This window comes from Lepus europaeus, chromosome 9, assembly GCF_033115175.1.
Source record: "Lepus europaeus isolate LE1 chromosome 9, mLepTim1.pri, whole genome shotgun sequence".
NCBI lineage: Eukaryota > Metazoa > Chordata > Mammalia > Lagomorpha > Leporidae > Lepus > Lepus europaeus.
Window position 1 is genome coordinate 71,393,358 of NC_084835.1, and position 15,877 is coordinate 71,409,234.

General features: G+C 54.9%; 1 protein-coding gene across 1 annotated transcript; it reads right to left on the reverse strand.

Moving 5' to 3' along the window:
- Positions 1 to 10,687: 10,687 nt before the first annotated feature.
- Positions 10,688 to 15,736, reverse strand: LOC133766302 (olfactory receptor 2L3-like). The gene is made up of 3 exons (XM_062199991.1): positions 15,692 to 15,736; positions 15,631 to 15,646; positions 10,688 to 11,616 (listed from the first exon to the last, which is right to left on the reverse strand). Exons 1-3 carry the CDS (start codon positions 15,734 to 15,736, stop codon positions 10,688 to 10,690), a joined length of 990 nt encoding a protein of 329 aa, XP_062055975.1.
- Between the last annotated feature and the right edge of the window lie 141 nt (positions 15,737 to 15,877).

The window sequence follows — 15,877 nt, forward strand, 5'->3', positions numbered from 1 at the left end:
TGGCACACCGGGTTCTAGTCCCGGTCGGGGCACCGATCCTGTCCCGGTTGCCCCTCTTCCAGGCCAGCTCTCTGCTGTGGCCAGGGAGTGCAGTGGAGGATGGCCCAAGTTCTTGGGCCCTGTACCCCATGGGAGACAAGGATAAGCACCTGGCTCCTGCCATCGGAACAGCGCGGTGCGCTGGCCGCAGCGTGCCTACCGCGGCGGCCATTGGAGGGTGAACCAACGGCAAAAAGGAAGACCTTTCTCTCTCTGTCTCCCTCTACTGTCCACTCTGCCTGTCAAAAAACAAAACAAAACAAAACAAAAAAGAAAAACAAAACAAAAAACACACATTTAAAAAAAAAAGAAGAAAATAAAAAAATAAAAAGCATATTAGATGGAATGTAAAAATACTACCACAATGTCATAGTGCTTTATCAAAAGTTTGTTTTGATATCTGTACCACTACGGGACACACTAATGGCTAGTATCCCTAAGACATCCAGATGAATGTGTTGCTTGCTTTTCACAGGAACAAGCCGTCTGTTCCTGGAAATAATGGACACACTAAGGGCTGGGCTTCCTGGCAGCAGGTGCCCCTTCCTGACAGTTGCTTTGTTTTCTCATTTACCGTCTTCTCTGTATTAACTGTTCTATGTCTCCGCATTTTCACTGGAACTTGCATCTTCAACCTCTGAGGCGACAGCAGTGCTGCAGGGTCAGCACCTGTGCCTGTGGACGGCACATTTGTCTTCAAGTCCCCTTAGGTAGAGTTGTCTTAGGGAACGTTCCTGACACACCTCGGAGCCACCAGCTTTGCAGAAGCTAGGCACACCTGAGGGGAGTCCCAGGGCCTCGGGCACCAGTGCTGACACACGGTGGGGCCAACCAACACCTGACGCTTGCTGTAGATGATGTCGGAGGGCAGGGACTCTACCTGGCCTTTCCGATTCCCAAGGCTGACTTGAACTTGTCTTCTTGCACTTTGCTGTGTCTCACCTTTGCCACCGTTGAATCACTGCGTGAGTATTCACCATCAGGCACATGGCAGGGTGTTCCGGTTGGGGCTCTGAGTGCTGGTATTTCAACTGTGGCACAGGTTTTGGTGACACGGCACAGATCTGTCAGGTATGTACGTAGTGGAGGAGCTACGGCATAGAAGCTGCATCTCTGCACCCTGGGAGACACTGCCGGGTTCCTGGAACGCTTGCAGCATTGCACACCCACAGCACGAGCTCCCTTGCATGCCCCCCTCCCTGCCAACGAGGAGCTGTCATTCCCATGTGATTGCCTGACTGCTCTGTGCATTCATGCTCAAAACATCATGTTATACAAAATAATGTTATCAGTCAATTTAGGAATTCAAGCACCAAAAAGGGCTTCAAGACCAGAAATTAGTGAATTGACTGAGGTATGTAAGTATTAGGCAAACAGAACAAACAAGTTAAAGCTGTAACTTCGACATCATTTAAATAAATAGGCACGTCAGTCTGCTCATCAGGCATGTGGCGTGACCACAGTGTGCATAAGCTGTGCTGGGGGGGGCTGCTTTGCTCTCCTTCATTTTTGGGGTGCAGTTTTCTGTGTGCTCCCCTGAGGCTCCCCGAGGCCAGCGCCTGTCCACATCGGTGTGGTCCGTGCCTGGTCATCCCACCCAGGCACTGAGCCCAGCATGCACAAGCATGTGTTCCCGGAAACTGCACCCCCCAGGGAGCGGCGGCCTCTCCCCCACCCGGGTTGCACCTAGCAAGGACCGGACCTGGGGCCACACATAGATATAGCCCCAATAACGGGAATGACCCCATGGAAGTGGCAGGTGCTGAGATGACCACGCGTGGGAGTCAGGCGAGGGAAGGCTGGTGTGAGGGACAGAGATCCCGGCAGGACAGTGGGGTGTCGTAGCCAGGGTCACCTGGGCCCCCCGAGTCCCCACGCTTACTTCAGCACTGGCTGCTGCTGGGAAGCCCTCCTGAGCCCTGCCGCCGTGGCGAGGAAGCTGTATGTGCAGCTCTGTCGCTGAGGGTCGTGCACGGGGAAGATGAGGAACAGAGCCACGGATCCCCTGCCAAGGACAAGTCTCCTGAGAAGAGATGAGCCTTGCTGGCTCACGCCCCTGATGGGTTGTTAGCGCGCCCCAACCTGGCCCATCCCAGTGGAAGGAGAGAAATGGAGCCCAGTGCTGACGGGCTGGGCACGGGTGCTCTTCTTCCACGGCGCTTGTGGGAATAGTTTCCCTCGTTTCTGGGGAAGACTGGACAGTCTAGATTTCGTGAAAACGGAACTCTGTTAATTTCCCCAGCCCCAGAACCTAGAGAGTCACTTTGGACATACAAGTCTCAGTCAACAAACACTTGGCCAAGTGGACGCTACGTGTCGGGTCCTGTTGTCGCAGGAGTTCTGGGGTTGGCATGTGGGAGGCGTGAGAGAGCAGTGGCCGCATCTGCCGCTCCAGCCACTCAGGTCTGTGTCTCTTCCCCACGAGGGGTGCCGGCTGCTTCCTTTTACCGAATCCCTCGGAAGTGACACCGCGTCTGTGTCGCAGCTCTTGCTGTTACAGTTCTGATGTTACCGCTCTGTGGACCACTGCCTCTCCTCTTCCACCGGGTCACAGCTTCTCTCCCCTTTGCTCCCTGAGCATCGTGGTCTCCTGGGCTACAACTGTTCTTCTCTGCCAGATTCTCTGAGGAGTGCGGCAGTCTTTGGTGCCACAGCTCCTGCTGTCTGCCGGATCCTTGTCTGGGACGAGTGAGGCACTAGGACAAGGAGGGAGTGAGCAAAGCGAAGGTTTAAGAAGGAGGCAGAGAAAGCCCCCCCTCCCCGTAGCCACAGGGCTGCTCCCCAAGTGGCTGGGGAAGGTACCGCCTATGTCACTGGCATTCCACCTGGGAGCTGGTTTGAGTCCCAGCTGCTCCACTTCTTGTCCAGCTCCCTGCCAATGTGCCTGGGGAGAGTGGCAGAAGATGGCCTGGGGGCTTTGGCCCCTGCCACCACATGGGAGACCCAGATGAAGCTCCTGGCTCTGGCTTCAGCCTGGCTCAGCCCCCGCCATTCTGCCAACTGAGGAGGAAACCAGCTGAAGGAAGTTCTCTCTCTCTCTCTCTTTCTCTCCCTCTCCTCCTCTCCCCCTCTCTCCCTCCCTGTAACTCTGACTTTAAAATAAATGAATCTTAAAAAAAAAAAAAACTGCCTGGCTGGGATTTTTATCAATTCCAAAGGTTCAAGTTCACCTGATTGGTCAAGTTGAAGATAATGAGGTAGTATATATAAACCAATCAGGGAGCCACCAGAGCCTGAGTATGATTGGCTTGACCATGAACCAGTCATGGAGCTCACGCTACATGTGGAAGTGGGAAGTGTGTTCAAACAGGTCCACGACAGGCAGCACCGTTCAGCAGATGGAACCACATCTGGAGGTGACGTTGAACCTGTGTCCCACCCTCCATCCCTCAGAGTTCCTGGATGGCCAAGTCAGGCGGGGTCTTCCTTTCCTACCCAGGGCCCTGGGGTCCCTATCAGAGGCAGGAGGAGTCTATGTCTCCTCCCCAGGAGATGGGGCACATGCTTTCACCTCATTCCATTTTTTAAAATTTTTAAAAATACTTAATTGAAAGAGTTACAGAGAGAGAGGGAGAGACAGGGATAGAGGTCTTCCATCTACTGGCTCACTCTCTAGATGGCCACAATGGCCAGGGTTGGGCCAGGCTGAAGCCAGGAGCCAGGAGCTACTTCCAGGCCTCCCATATGGGTGCACAGCACTTGAGCCATCTTCTGCTGTTTCCCAGGCCACTGGCATGGAGCTAGATCAGAAGTGCAGCAGCTGGGAGAGGAACCAGCACCAGACGGGGTGCGGGCGTCCTGGGTGCCAGCCCCCGCCACATTGTCTGATGGAGCACGGCTCTCTGTTCCAGCTCCCAGACGTTCGCAGAGGCTCCTGTGTGACAGCCATCTGTCTCCAGGTCCCTCTCTCGTGTGTGACAGCCGTCTGTCACAGCTCCCTCTCTCCCGTGTGACAGCCGTCTGTCACAGCTCCCTCTCTCCCGTGTGACAGCCGTCTGTCACAGCTCCCTCTCTCCCGTGTGACAGCCATCTGTCACAGCTCCCTCTCTCCCGTGTGACAGCCGTCTGTCACAGCTTCCTCTCTCGTGTGTGACAGCCGTCTGTCACAGCTCCCTCTCTCCCGTGTGACAGCCGTCTGTCACAGAACCCTCTCTCCTGTGTGACAGCCGTCTGTCACAGCTTCCTCTCTCGTGTGTGACAGCCGTCTGTCACAGCTCCCTCTCTCCCGTGTGACAGCCGTCTGTCACAGCTCCCTCTCTCGTGTGTGACAGCCGTCTGTCACAGCTCCCTCTCTCGTGTGTGACAGCCGTCTGTCACAGCTCCCTCTCTCGTGTGTGAGAGCCGTCTGTCACAGCTCCCTCTCTCGTGTGTGACAGCCGTCTGTCCACAGCTCCCTCTCTCCTGTGTGACAGCTGTCTGTCACAGCGCCCTCTATCGTGTGTGACAGCCGTCTGTCACAGCTCCCTCTCTCCCGTGTGACAGCCGTCTGTCACAGCTCCCTCTCTCCCGTGTGACAACCGTCTGTCACAGCTCCCTCTCTCGTGTGTGACAGCCGTCTGTCACAGCTCCCTCTCTCGTGTGTGACAGCCGTCTGTCACAGCTCCCTCTCTGCTGTGTGACAGCCGTCTGTCACAGCTCCCTCTCTCGTGTGTGACAGCCGTCTGTCACAGCTCCCTCTCCCCTGTGTGACAGCTATCTGTCTCCAGGTCCCTCTCTCCTGTGTGACAGCCGTCTGTCACAGATCCCTCTCTCCTGTGTGACAGCCATCTGTCTCACAGCTCCCTCTCTCCTGTGTGACAGCCGTCTGTCACAGCTCCCTCTCTCGTGTGTGACAGCCGTCTGTCACAGCTCCCTCTCTCGTGTGTGACAGCCGTCTGTCACAGCTCCCTCTCTGCTGTGTGACAGCCGTCTGTCACAGCTCCCTCTCTGCTGTGTGACAGCCGTCTGTCACAGCTCCCTCTCTGCTGTGTGACAGCCGTCTGTCACAGCTCCCTCTCTGCTGTGTGACAGCTGTCTGTCACAGCTCCCTCTCTCCCGTGTGACAGCCGTCTGTCCACAGCTCCCTCTCTCCCGTGTGACAGCCGTCTGTCACAGATCCCTCTCTGCTGTGTGACAGCCGTCTGTCACAGCTCCCTCTCTGCTGTGTGACAGCCGTCTGTCACAGCTCCCTCTCTGCTGTGTGACAGCTGTCTGTCACAGCTCCCTCTCTCCCGTGTGACAGCCGTCTGTCCACAGCTCCCTCTCTCCCGTGTGACAGCCGTCTGTCACAGCTCCCTCTCTGCTGTGTGACAGCCGTCTGTCACAGCTCCCTCTCTGCTGTGTGACAGCCGTCTGTCACAGCTCCCTCTCTGCTGTGTGACAGCTGTCTGTCACAGCTCCCTCTCTCCCGTGTGACAGCCGTCTGTCACAGCTCCCTCTCTCCCGTGTGACAGCCTTCTGTCACAGCTCCCTCTCTCCCGTGTGACAGCCGTCTGTCACAGCTCCCTCTCTCCTGTGTGACAGCCGTCTGTCACAGCTCCCTCTCTCCTGTGTGACAGCCGTCTGTCACAGATCCCTCTCTCCTGTGTGACAGCCGTCTGTCACAGCTCCCTCTCTCCCGTGTGACAGCCGTCTGTCACAGCTCCCTCTCTCCCGTGTGACAGCCGTCTGTCACAGCTCCCTCTCTCCTGTGTGACAGCCGTCTGTCACAGCTCCCTCTCTCGTGTGTGACAGCCGTCTGTGACAGCTCCCTCTCTCGTGTGTGACAGCCGTCTGTCACAGCTCCCTCTCCCCTGTGTGACAGCCGTCTGTCACAGCTCCCTCTCCCCTGTGTGACAGCCGTCTGTCTCACAGCTCCCTCTCTCCCGTGTGACAGCCATCTGTCCACAGCTCCCTCTCTCGTGTGTGACAGCCGTCTGTCACAGCTCCCTCTCTCGTGTGTGACAGCCGTCTGTCACAGCTCCCTCTCTCGTGTGTGACAGCCGTCTGTCTCACAGCTTCCTCTCAGCAGGTGTGGGTTGAGTAGCTTCTCAGGCTTCTATGCTGTAGCTTCTCTGCCCAGTGCTTTGTCTCCTGACCACAAAGAATGAGGCCACAGACAGGAAGGGGAGCCGAGTAAGGAAGTTTACTGAAAGGAAAAAGAAAACACCCCGCAACCACCTGCGGCCCCAAGAGAGGGGCTGGGCAGCACTGCCTGGCTCTAATTTGTATGTGTTTCTAAAGGAGGACGTTTGCCTGATTGGTCAAGGCATATGCTAATGAGGTAGTCTATGAGAACCTATCAGGCAAGCTGCTGAGCCTGACTGTGATTGGCTTGGACCTGAACCAATCATCAGAGGGAAGTTAGGCCTAAGCCCACAGGGGCCCATGGTGGGCGGGGCCTGGTGAGAAGCAGGAACCAATCAGCAAAGCCAGGAGGGGCTGGCAGCCCCAGGACTCAGTAAGGTCACCCAACAGCAATGTCCTGGGCTACTCAGGTGGGTGCCTGCCCTCCAGGGGCCGCTGCGTCACTACCTTAATTTTCAAGATAACACATGGACCTTCTGAGCCGGCGCTTCATTAAATTTGCCCTTGAAGAGTTAAAAATAAAAGTGTTGGCCGGCGCCGCGCTGGCACACTGGGTTCTAGTCCCGGTTGGGGCGCTGGATTCTGTCCCGGTTGCTCCTCTTCCAGGCCAGCTCTCTGCTGTGGCCCAACAGTGCAGTGGAGAATGGCCCAGGTGCTTGGGCCCTGCACCCCATGGGAGACCAGGAGAAGCACCTGGCTCCTGGCTTTGCAACAGCGCAGTGCTCTGGCTGCAGTGGCCATGAGTGAGTGAACCAATGGAAAAGGAAGACCTTTCTTTTCTCTCTGTCTCTCTCTCTCACTGTCCACTCTGCCTGTCAAAATAAATAAATACATAAATACATAAATACATAAATAAAATGTTAAGACATCATCTCTGAGCACACTTATGGCAGCATCGTTGCTTGGTAGCAGAGAAAATGCACACAAAGTGAACGCCACGTGAGAGAGGCTGACAGACCCACGCTAGGAGCAGCATCAGCCGCAGAAAGGAACACGTCCGCTGACCAGACTTCCCTGAGAATGCAGAGAAAACAGAAATAACACGTATGATGGAACCCACCCTTTCACCAAGGCAGGCCAAACGAAGCCTGAAAAGTAGGCAGAGTAGTTGGGGGTTAGCAGCAGCCTCTGGGGACAGGTGGAAGCTGGCCCTCACGACAGAGAAATCCCCCCAGGTCCTCGATTTCTGCGTATCGGAACCTCACGATCACAGTTCCCAGTCACCAGACAGTCAAGAGAGGGCCCCTGTGACCATCAGCAGAAGAAGGTCAGGAAGTTCAGACCCCTGTGGACCACACATGTGGACAACGGCAGGCCTGCAGCACACGGTGCTTGAGAGGTTAGAAAAGTGGTCCCCAGGCCTGTTTGGTCCATCCCACGGGTCCATTCAGCATCTGGAAGCCCAGGGCCACTGCTAGTGGTAGGTCAGCAGTCAAGAGGGCTGGATTTGGGGTATCCAGAGAGAAGCAAGGACAAGCCAGACCTCGCTTTGTCTTTGCACCTGCATGGCCGGCTCGAGAGAGTGTAGGCTGTTGCTGCTGCTCTGCCTTCTAAGTCCCCCACGTGCCATGCTCTAGGGCGACTCCACACAGGACCCAAACCAGGAAACCATGGCTGCCATGAAGATGCACCAGTGGGGCCGGGGCCCTGGGGCATCACGGGCACCCGGCCTGCTCGTGAACCCACCAGCGCGCTCACCCGAGACAGTGCTTCGGGGGCGGCTCTACCAAGCTTGGGGCAGGGATTCTGAGACACGCCTACTCCATGGGCTGGAATCTGAGAAGTGAGCCGGCTCTGGAGTATGCCTGGTCAGGCCTTGCTGGAGCTGAACCCCGTCGCACCTCGGCCTGCCGCTCCCTTGTCATCACTGGGTCTGCAACGTGGGCTGCCGACTGCCAGGACTCATCCAGATCTTTCCCTGGACACACTGCTGCACGGGTACTCGCATGTTGGTGTCTGCTTCAAACGGGACTGTGTTTAAACAGCCAGTGCTGAGAAGGTGGGAAGATGGGGGGCTGGCGCTGGCTGCTCACCACTGGTAGATGAAGAAGCAGCCACGCTGGCTGGCTGGGGAATGGATGGTCCCTGGCGCAAGGTAGGAGGCTTTGGGAAAATGTCCCAGAAGACAGATACCGTGCACAATGCAATGATCCAGACGCCCAAATAACCTGTGGCAACCGCGAGCAGAGGGTTGGCTGCTTCTGCCCACCTGTACCCACACACCGCAAAGGGATGGTGAGGGACCGAGGGCTGTTGCTGAATGGCTAATTGGCAAACGTGGAGGCTGGAGAGGCTCTGAGGGGCTTACAGAGAAAGCTGCATCTCTCACGGGGCACAAGGCAGAGTAGTGGGCAGCTGGCCCAGTGTTAAAATCAGAATTCCTAAGACGCTACTTGGCAGGGCCAGTGCAGTGGCATAGCGGGCAAAGCCACCCTGCAAAGCCAGCATCCTGCATGGCTGGAGCCCTGGAAGCTCCACTTTTGGTCCAGCTCCCTGCTAATCCACCTGTGAAAGCAGCAAAGGATGGCCCAAGTGATTGGGCCCCTGCAGCCATGTGGGAGACCCGGAAGAAGCTCCTGGCTCCTGATTTGGCCTGGCCCAGCCCTGCACACTGCTGCCCTCTGGGGAATGAACCAGCAAATGGAAGAGATTCTCTCTCTCTCTCTCTCCCTCTCTCCCTCTCTCTCTCTCTCTCTCTCTCCACCCCTGTCTCTTTCTCTCTCTCTCTCTCTCCCTCTCCCCCTCCCTGCCTCCTTCCCTCCCTGTCTCTTTCACTCTCTTTGCCTTTCAAACAAATAAATAAATGTTTTTTTGAAAAAAGACTGGAAATCCATGCATATAAGAGGTCTTCAAAAAGTTATGAATTGTGAAAAAACCATGCATAGATCTCAAAGCTGTTTGTATTAATAGAAACGGATGTTTTTGTTGCAGTTTCCATGAACTTTTGTAGGAGTTCTTGTAACACTGAACACTTCCTCAGAAGCAAGGACAAAAGAACCACTCAAGGAGCCAATGTCAAAGTCACTGCTGGGTGCCTCGCAGCACTGTCTCTCCCGGCTGGGGTGTGGCGGCCGCTATTTGGTGAGCGGACTTGCCAGGGAAAGGCCTGGCTCTCACCAGAAGATCATTGCATGAGGATGCATGGAAAGAGGGGTGAACCAGGCACTCGAGGCTGAGAAGAATGAGTGTCCCAGGAGGCTGACGGGGCACAGAGGAGGGACACTGAGGAGGCAGACAGTGAAACGGGGGCCGCAAGGTCACTCCCCAGAGGACACGTCACTCCCCAGGGACACCTCATTCCCCAAGGACACATCACTCCCCAGGGACACATCATCCCAAGGCCATCCAGTCACTGCATCCATGATGGAGACCCCAGGATCACTAAGAAGCTCACAGTCAGCACTGAGGTGAGAGAGCTGGACACGAAGCTTGTGTCCCGAAGCCACAGAGGCTGGTGGCAGCAATGACTAAATGCAGGTGAACTAGGAGCTTGGAGGGACCAGCATGTGGGGAGTGGGCAGACGGCCAACTGCAATCTCAGGAGCAAACAGACGCACAAGCAGCTTGCTCTTAGCCAAGCAACCCCCAAGGCCAACATCAGAGGTGGAGACTAAAGCTGTTGTCCAGTCTAGAGTCCCAGTTGCACACTTTGTTCTCCATCCCTACACAACACTCAGGGCCAGAACCCACTGATGGAAGCAGACTCAGATTCACGGAGTGAGCAGCCGGCAGGGCGATGGCAAGCGTGTCCAGGCCGCACATGTCTACTCTGAGGTGCTCCTAGATTGCTCCAACTGCCACACTTCCCACGAGCTAGCAGGCAGCTGCCACAAGAAAGGTTCACGCACAGAACTGTGCGGCTGCGTGTGGACAGATTGCTCGGGGAGGGGTGCAAGTCTGGGAAGAGACCCTCTGAGGTGTCAGGGAGGGCCTCACGGGAAGAGAGTGAACAGGGAGAGAAGCCCACGTGGCTGTCCAGAGACACAGTGGCCCCGGGGTGTGCAGTGCACTGACCCAGAGTCCGACCCTTCCCCTGCAAGGCAGGGAAGCTGGAGCCTGGAATGTGCATGTTTAGCTGTGGAGATCATGGCAGCTCATCGTGTGAGGCAAAGGCATACTCACATTATGCTGCCCTGAGAGTGCGCGCTCACGCCTCGAACGTGAACCCCGGTAGGTGCACCCCACACCTGGGGCTCAATAAGCCCCTTTCATGAGCATCTTGCACTACAGGAGATGCCATCAGGGTGCAGATTGGACTTTGGAATTAAAATGATTTGCTCTGCTAAATACCAGACACACTTGGCAAAGGTGAACCCATTTTGTGACCCCAGCATGGGTTCCTAATGTATTTGCAGGAACTTTAGAGATTTCAGAGCCGATTTAATGAAAACATGAAAGAATTGTAATAGGTTCCTGACTTGATAAGGCTCCAGGGATATTTACAACAAAAGCAAATTGCCTTCTGCAGAGGTCTGGGACTCACAGCCAAAACTTCATTCAGAAAGAACTCTCATCATGGTCTCCTGAAGCCGCGAGCACAGCCCGCTCCCCCAGCCCAGCCTCTGCTCTGCTCACCCCCACAGCCTGTCGCTGTCTCCGCTCCCTAGGAAGCCCCACACCTCCCCGCCAGCTTCCGGAGTGCAGCCAGCACCTCCTTGTTCCTCAGGCTGTAGATGAGGGGGTTCAGCATCGGGGTGAGCACGTTGCTGAACACAGACAGCGCCTGGTCCTGCTCTGGGCTGTGGGAAGAGGTGAAGCTCATGTAAATGAAGATGTTTGGGCGGAAGAAGAGACTAACCACCGTGAGGTGGGAGGAGCAGGTGGCCAGGACCTTCCGCCTGCCCTTGACGGAGCTCATGCGGAGCACAGCGAGGAAGATGAGCGTGTAGGAGGCTGTGATGAGACCGAAGGGGACGACCAGCAGCACCACGCTGGTCACCACCACCACGGACTGATACACGGACGTGTCCTCGCAGGACAGCTTGATGAGGACAGGGACCTCGCAGAAGAAGTGCTGGATCTCCCGGGACCCACAGATGGGGAAGTGCAGAGGGTAAACTGTGTGAACCAAGGAGCTGGCCGAGCCTCCAACCCAACACCCAGCCACCATGTGCAGGCAGAACCTGGGGCTCATGATGGCGGGGTAGCGCAGTGGGTTGCACACAGCCACGTAGCGGTCATACGCCATGAGGGTCAGGATGAGGCACTCAGACATCCCCAGCAACAGGAAGAAGAAGCTCTGTGTCCCGCAGCCAACCCAGGAGATGCCCCTCTCCCCTGTGAAGAAGTTGGTGGCCATCTTGGGGACGATGGTGGAGGTCAGTGTCAGGTCGATGAGGGAGAGCTGGCTGAGCAGGACGTACATGGGCGTGTGCAGCCGGGCGTCCCCCAGGATCAGGACGATCAGAAGAGCGTTTCCCAGGAAGGCCAGGACGTAGACGAGGACCACGGCGGCATTGAGGAGCAGGGAGTGCCGGGACCCAGGGAAGAGCCCGGCCAGGAGGAAGTCCGTGGCCGAAGAGGCGTTCCCACCCACCATGCCGCTGCAGGCACAAGGGAGACCACAAGTGCCACCACCACGCGTGACAGACTCGTGTCAGTCTGGGGGCCAGCGTTCGAGAACCTTCCCCCCAGCTCCGGGTTCTCACATAGCCTTTGCCCGCATCTCAGGGAGAGCACTTTCCCGTGTCTCTTGAACAATCACCTGACTTGGTAAATACAGAATACTGGACACATGACCCACGCCAGCACTAACCGGCCTCTGCTGAGCTGAGTTCTTCCGATTTTCTTCTTTCTTTCTAAGTTGGAGAATCCTGTAAATACGAACACCCATTTCTAGAAATACAGGCTTAAACTGCTACACACTGTTTATGTTAGCCGTGGGCCCTAGCTAAGAACTTTTGTGCATTGGAGCACAAATGAAGGAAATTCTAATCAGTTCTTTCAATTTGGCTTTATAAATTATAAATCAATTACTTGGTTACATCCTAATGAAATAGCCTACTGTTTGCTTTCCTCTTGTTTGGTAATTGTCCTTATGTTATACACAGGGTGACAGAAATTGCTAGACGCACAGAACTGCCAACCATCAGTGTTCTGAATTACTGACCGAGGAAAGCTCTGGGATTTAACAGAGAATCTGACATCTACAGTGACTGATGACACGTCTGTCCTGTGTCTCAGACACAGACCTGGAGCTCTGCCCAGTGGTCTCCGCGGCCCCTGGCCCTGCTGCACGTGCCGCTGCACCTCTGCTCTCTGCAGGTTGAGCAGCTCCAGGAGCGCAGCCGCCCACACTTGCACAGGCACCTGCATGCAATGAACTTCTGGCGAGAGCCAGGCCTTTCCCTGGCAAGTCAGCTCACAGAAAGGTGGCCGCCCCACCCCAGCCTGGAGAGACAGTGCTGCCAGGCAGAAGTTTCCAGATGCTCAGCCTCCCGAACAGAGGGGCTCTGCTCAGCACGGGTCAAAACTCCCTGAAGTCCAGTCTGTTACTGCACCCAGAGACCACTAATGTAAAGCCACGCCCCCCTCGGGCTTACACTGGCTGTTCAGCTGGCCGTCTGTATTCACAGTACTGTGTGCATTTTGGACAAAAGATCAGTTCAGAAGAAAAACCACTGCTTGGATTTGAGCCGTCAGTCCAGTGAACTACAAATGCGGCGGGACTGGCTGACCTTGCCGGTCAGCGACCATGAGCACAAATTTGCTGCACACCACACTCACATCAGTTCAGGGAGTGCCAGCAACGAGTGCGTGTGCAGCCTGCGTGGTCCACTCACTATCATAGCACACTTGCTGAGCGCTCACGAGGGCAGCAGTGACCCGGGACAGGGCCTAAGCAGATCAGAGGCCAGTGTGCAGCACTGCCCAGCACCAGCCCCTGCGGTGCCCCTTGACAGTGGCCGTCAGCACCTTTAACTGCCCTGTTCTGTAATCCTCCCCTCTCCAGACGCCACCTGTCCGTCATAAGGCTGTGGGCTTACAACTCAGAGAATGCAACTGTCAAGTTTAGACACAGCCAACTAATGTTCAAACACTAAAAGCTGGAGCAAAGAAACATTCAAATGTGTCTAGCTCACTCCCACTTTAACTTAACGACATCAAACTTTTACTTTGTATCTTATAAATACACATTAACTCTGTGGGGACTGAAACCAGACCCTGACAGTGTTCTTTGAGTAGAAATGCAAACATCACAGCAAAGAACTCTGCATCACTTCATACAATAAAGCCTATTGCGCCATTAAATGATTTCAGCTGACTAAGCCTTTTTGGGGTCAGCTCTGCACATGTTTCTGTTACTTGCTTTGTAAACAAGAAGGCTGAGCTGTGGGAGGGAAGAGTGCGATGCTGTGTGCGTTAGCCTGTAGGCTGCACTGCAGTCTCCCAGGTCCTGACGACCTTCCGGGCTCCGGGCCCCTCTTGTTAGCGTGCTCGAGGTTGGGCTGTGAGGGCACAGACAGTGCAGACATCGACAAAGTCAGCAAACGGCCATAGCTCAGGAAGCAAACCACCACAAGCCACAGGATAAGTTCAACGGGTTGTCCTACCTGCTGACTGAGTTTGGGCACATGATGGTGCCCCGTGTTCTACTGGGTTTGGTCAGACAAGAGTACCGATCACACCACAACCCCTGCCTTATACCCTCGACAAAAAACAGCTCAAAATGGATCAGGGATTTAAACATAAGACGAGAAACCGTAAAACCACTGGAGGAAAACACAGGGCAAGGACTCCAAGACATCGGCACAGGCAGTGGCTTTTTGGATCAGACTCCCCAAGTCCCAGCAATAAAGGCAAAAGTAGACAAATGGGAGTGCATAAAGCCAAGCAGCTTCTGTACAGCCCGGGAAAGTGAAGCGGGAGGAGAGAGCTGACAGAATGGGATCATATGTCTGCACACCTTGCGTCTGGATCTTTCACACAGAGCCCAAACAGAAATACCGATTCCAGGCAGACTTCCCCTCCACGCGGACTCTGAGCAGGCTGAGCCTAACACAGGCCTGGCCCAGCGCTGTGTTGCACGCATTGTATAGGGTGAACCAGCAGATGAACAATCTCTGTCTCTCTCTGTTACTCTGCTTTTCACATAAATTAATGAAATTAATCTTTAAAAAATAAAATAATGCACTGAGATACTTAAATATATATTTTAAGGCAATAAATATGCAAATGTAACTGAATATCTCTGAGGAGAAAGGGAAATAGGATCTGGAAAATATGAATTACTTTACCTGCAACTGTTTTCAATAAAACGTATAAAGCAAATAAAAAATAGAAGTTTCAGTAAAAACAGAATGTGACCAGTTCAGTAGGAGACAGAGCAGGAAACGTAAGACTACTGCAGTGCCAGGATCCCATTTGGACACTGGTTCAAGTCCCGGCTATCTACTTCCGCTACTGCTCTATGGCCTGGGAAGGCAATAGAAGATGGCCCAAGTCCTTGGGCCCCTGCACCCATGTGGAAGACCCAGAAGAAGCTCCTGGCTCCTGGTCAGATTGGAGCAGCTCCAGCTGTTGCGGCCATTTGGAGTGAACCAGCAGATGGAAGACCTCTCTGTCTCTACCTCTGCCTCTCTGTAACTCTGCCTTCAAATAAATACATAAATCTTAAAAAAAAAGAAAAAAGATTGGTGGAAAGAATTGTGGAAAGACCCCTGATGGCTACAGGTTTCCGATGGCTCCGACACACTGCCGTTGGCGGGGTCAGGGTCTGGAGAGCAGCGGGGCTCCGTGGCAAGCAAGCCAGACTTTGCAGCATGGGGCTGAAGGTCCTGGGAGAGGACCCGTGTGGTGCTCAGGAGCCCGCTGAAGCTGACACTCGTGTTTGAAGGCTTGGGGGTGTCTGAGACGTGGGAAGGCAGCTCTGTCCTTACAGCAGGACAGAGAGCAAACACTGGTTCCAGCTTAGAGATTTTGACTGGGGGGCAGCGTCTGAGCATGGAACAACCAGGACCAGACCCGATTCAGGGTGGAGGGCCACCCTTGTGGAGTGGAGAAGACCCTGGCCCAGGCTGGGCTTCCACGAGTCACTCAGACTCCAGGTGATGCCATGACCTTGCCACCAGTTCCACCATTCACTCTCAGCATTCTAAATAAAAGCTCACACAGGAGCTGGTGCTGTGCTCTAGCAGGTGAAGCCACCGCCTGCTGTGCCAGCATCCCATAGGGGTGCCGCTTTGTGGCTCAGCTGTGCCACTTCTGATTCAGCCCCCTGCTAATGCGCCTGGGAAAGCAGCAGAAGATGGCCTAAGAACTTAGGGTGCGCCTAAGACACTGCCCTTGGCTTTCCTCACTGACCTTAGCTTGGATTTTAGGGGTCTTCCTAAGAAGCAGGCTACTGTCTTTGGAAATGATAGGAAAAGGAGGTTTAGACTCCAGCTGAGTGCCCTTCAGCCTGGGATCCTGACCCCATCCAGGTCTCCCAGGCACTGAGGGATGGGGCTGTGTTTGCAGAATTGTGCACAGTCAAGGGGATGGCATCGGGGCAGGAGAGGAACAGTCAGCAGCCCAGAGGGCCTTGGGAGCTCTTCCTGCTGGAAGGGTCCATGTCCTGGACCTGGAGGAAGTGACCTCACTTCCTTGGTGATGGGCCACAACAGACCATGGAACTCTGGTAACCAGGCACCCAGATTCTAGTGGTAGCCATTGCCAGCTCACTTGATAGGAAGCGTTGCAGGGAGAACTATGTTCCCTTGCTGCTGCCCTTCAAGGCGAGGCTCTGGCCAAGCCAAAGCCCAGAATGAAGGTCTCTTCCAGCGTGTAACACGCTGGCTGAGCTCTCACTATG

What these genes read in the sequence shown, in the direction of transcription:
- LOC133766302 (XM_062199991.1), bottom strand. Translation starts at nt 15,736, where the DNA reads ATGGCTACCACTAGAATCTGGGTGCCTGGTTACCAGAGTTCCATG.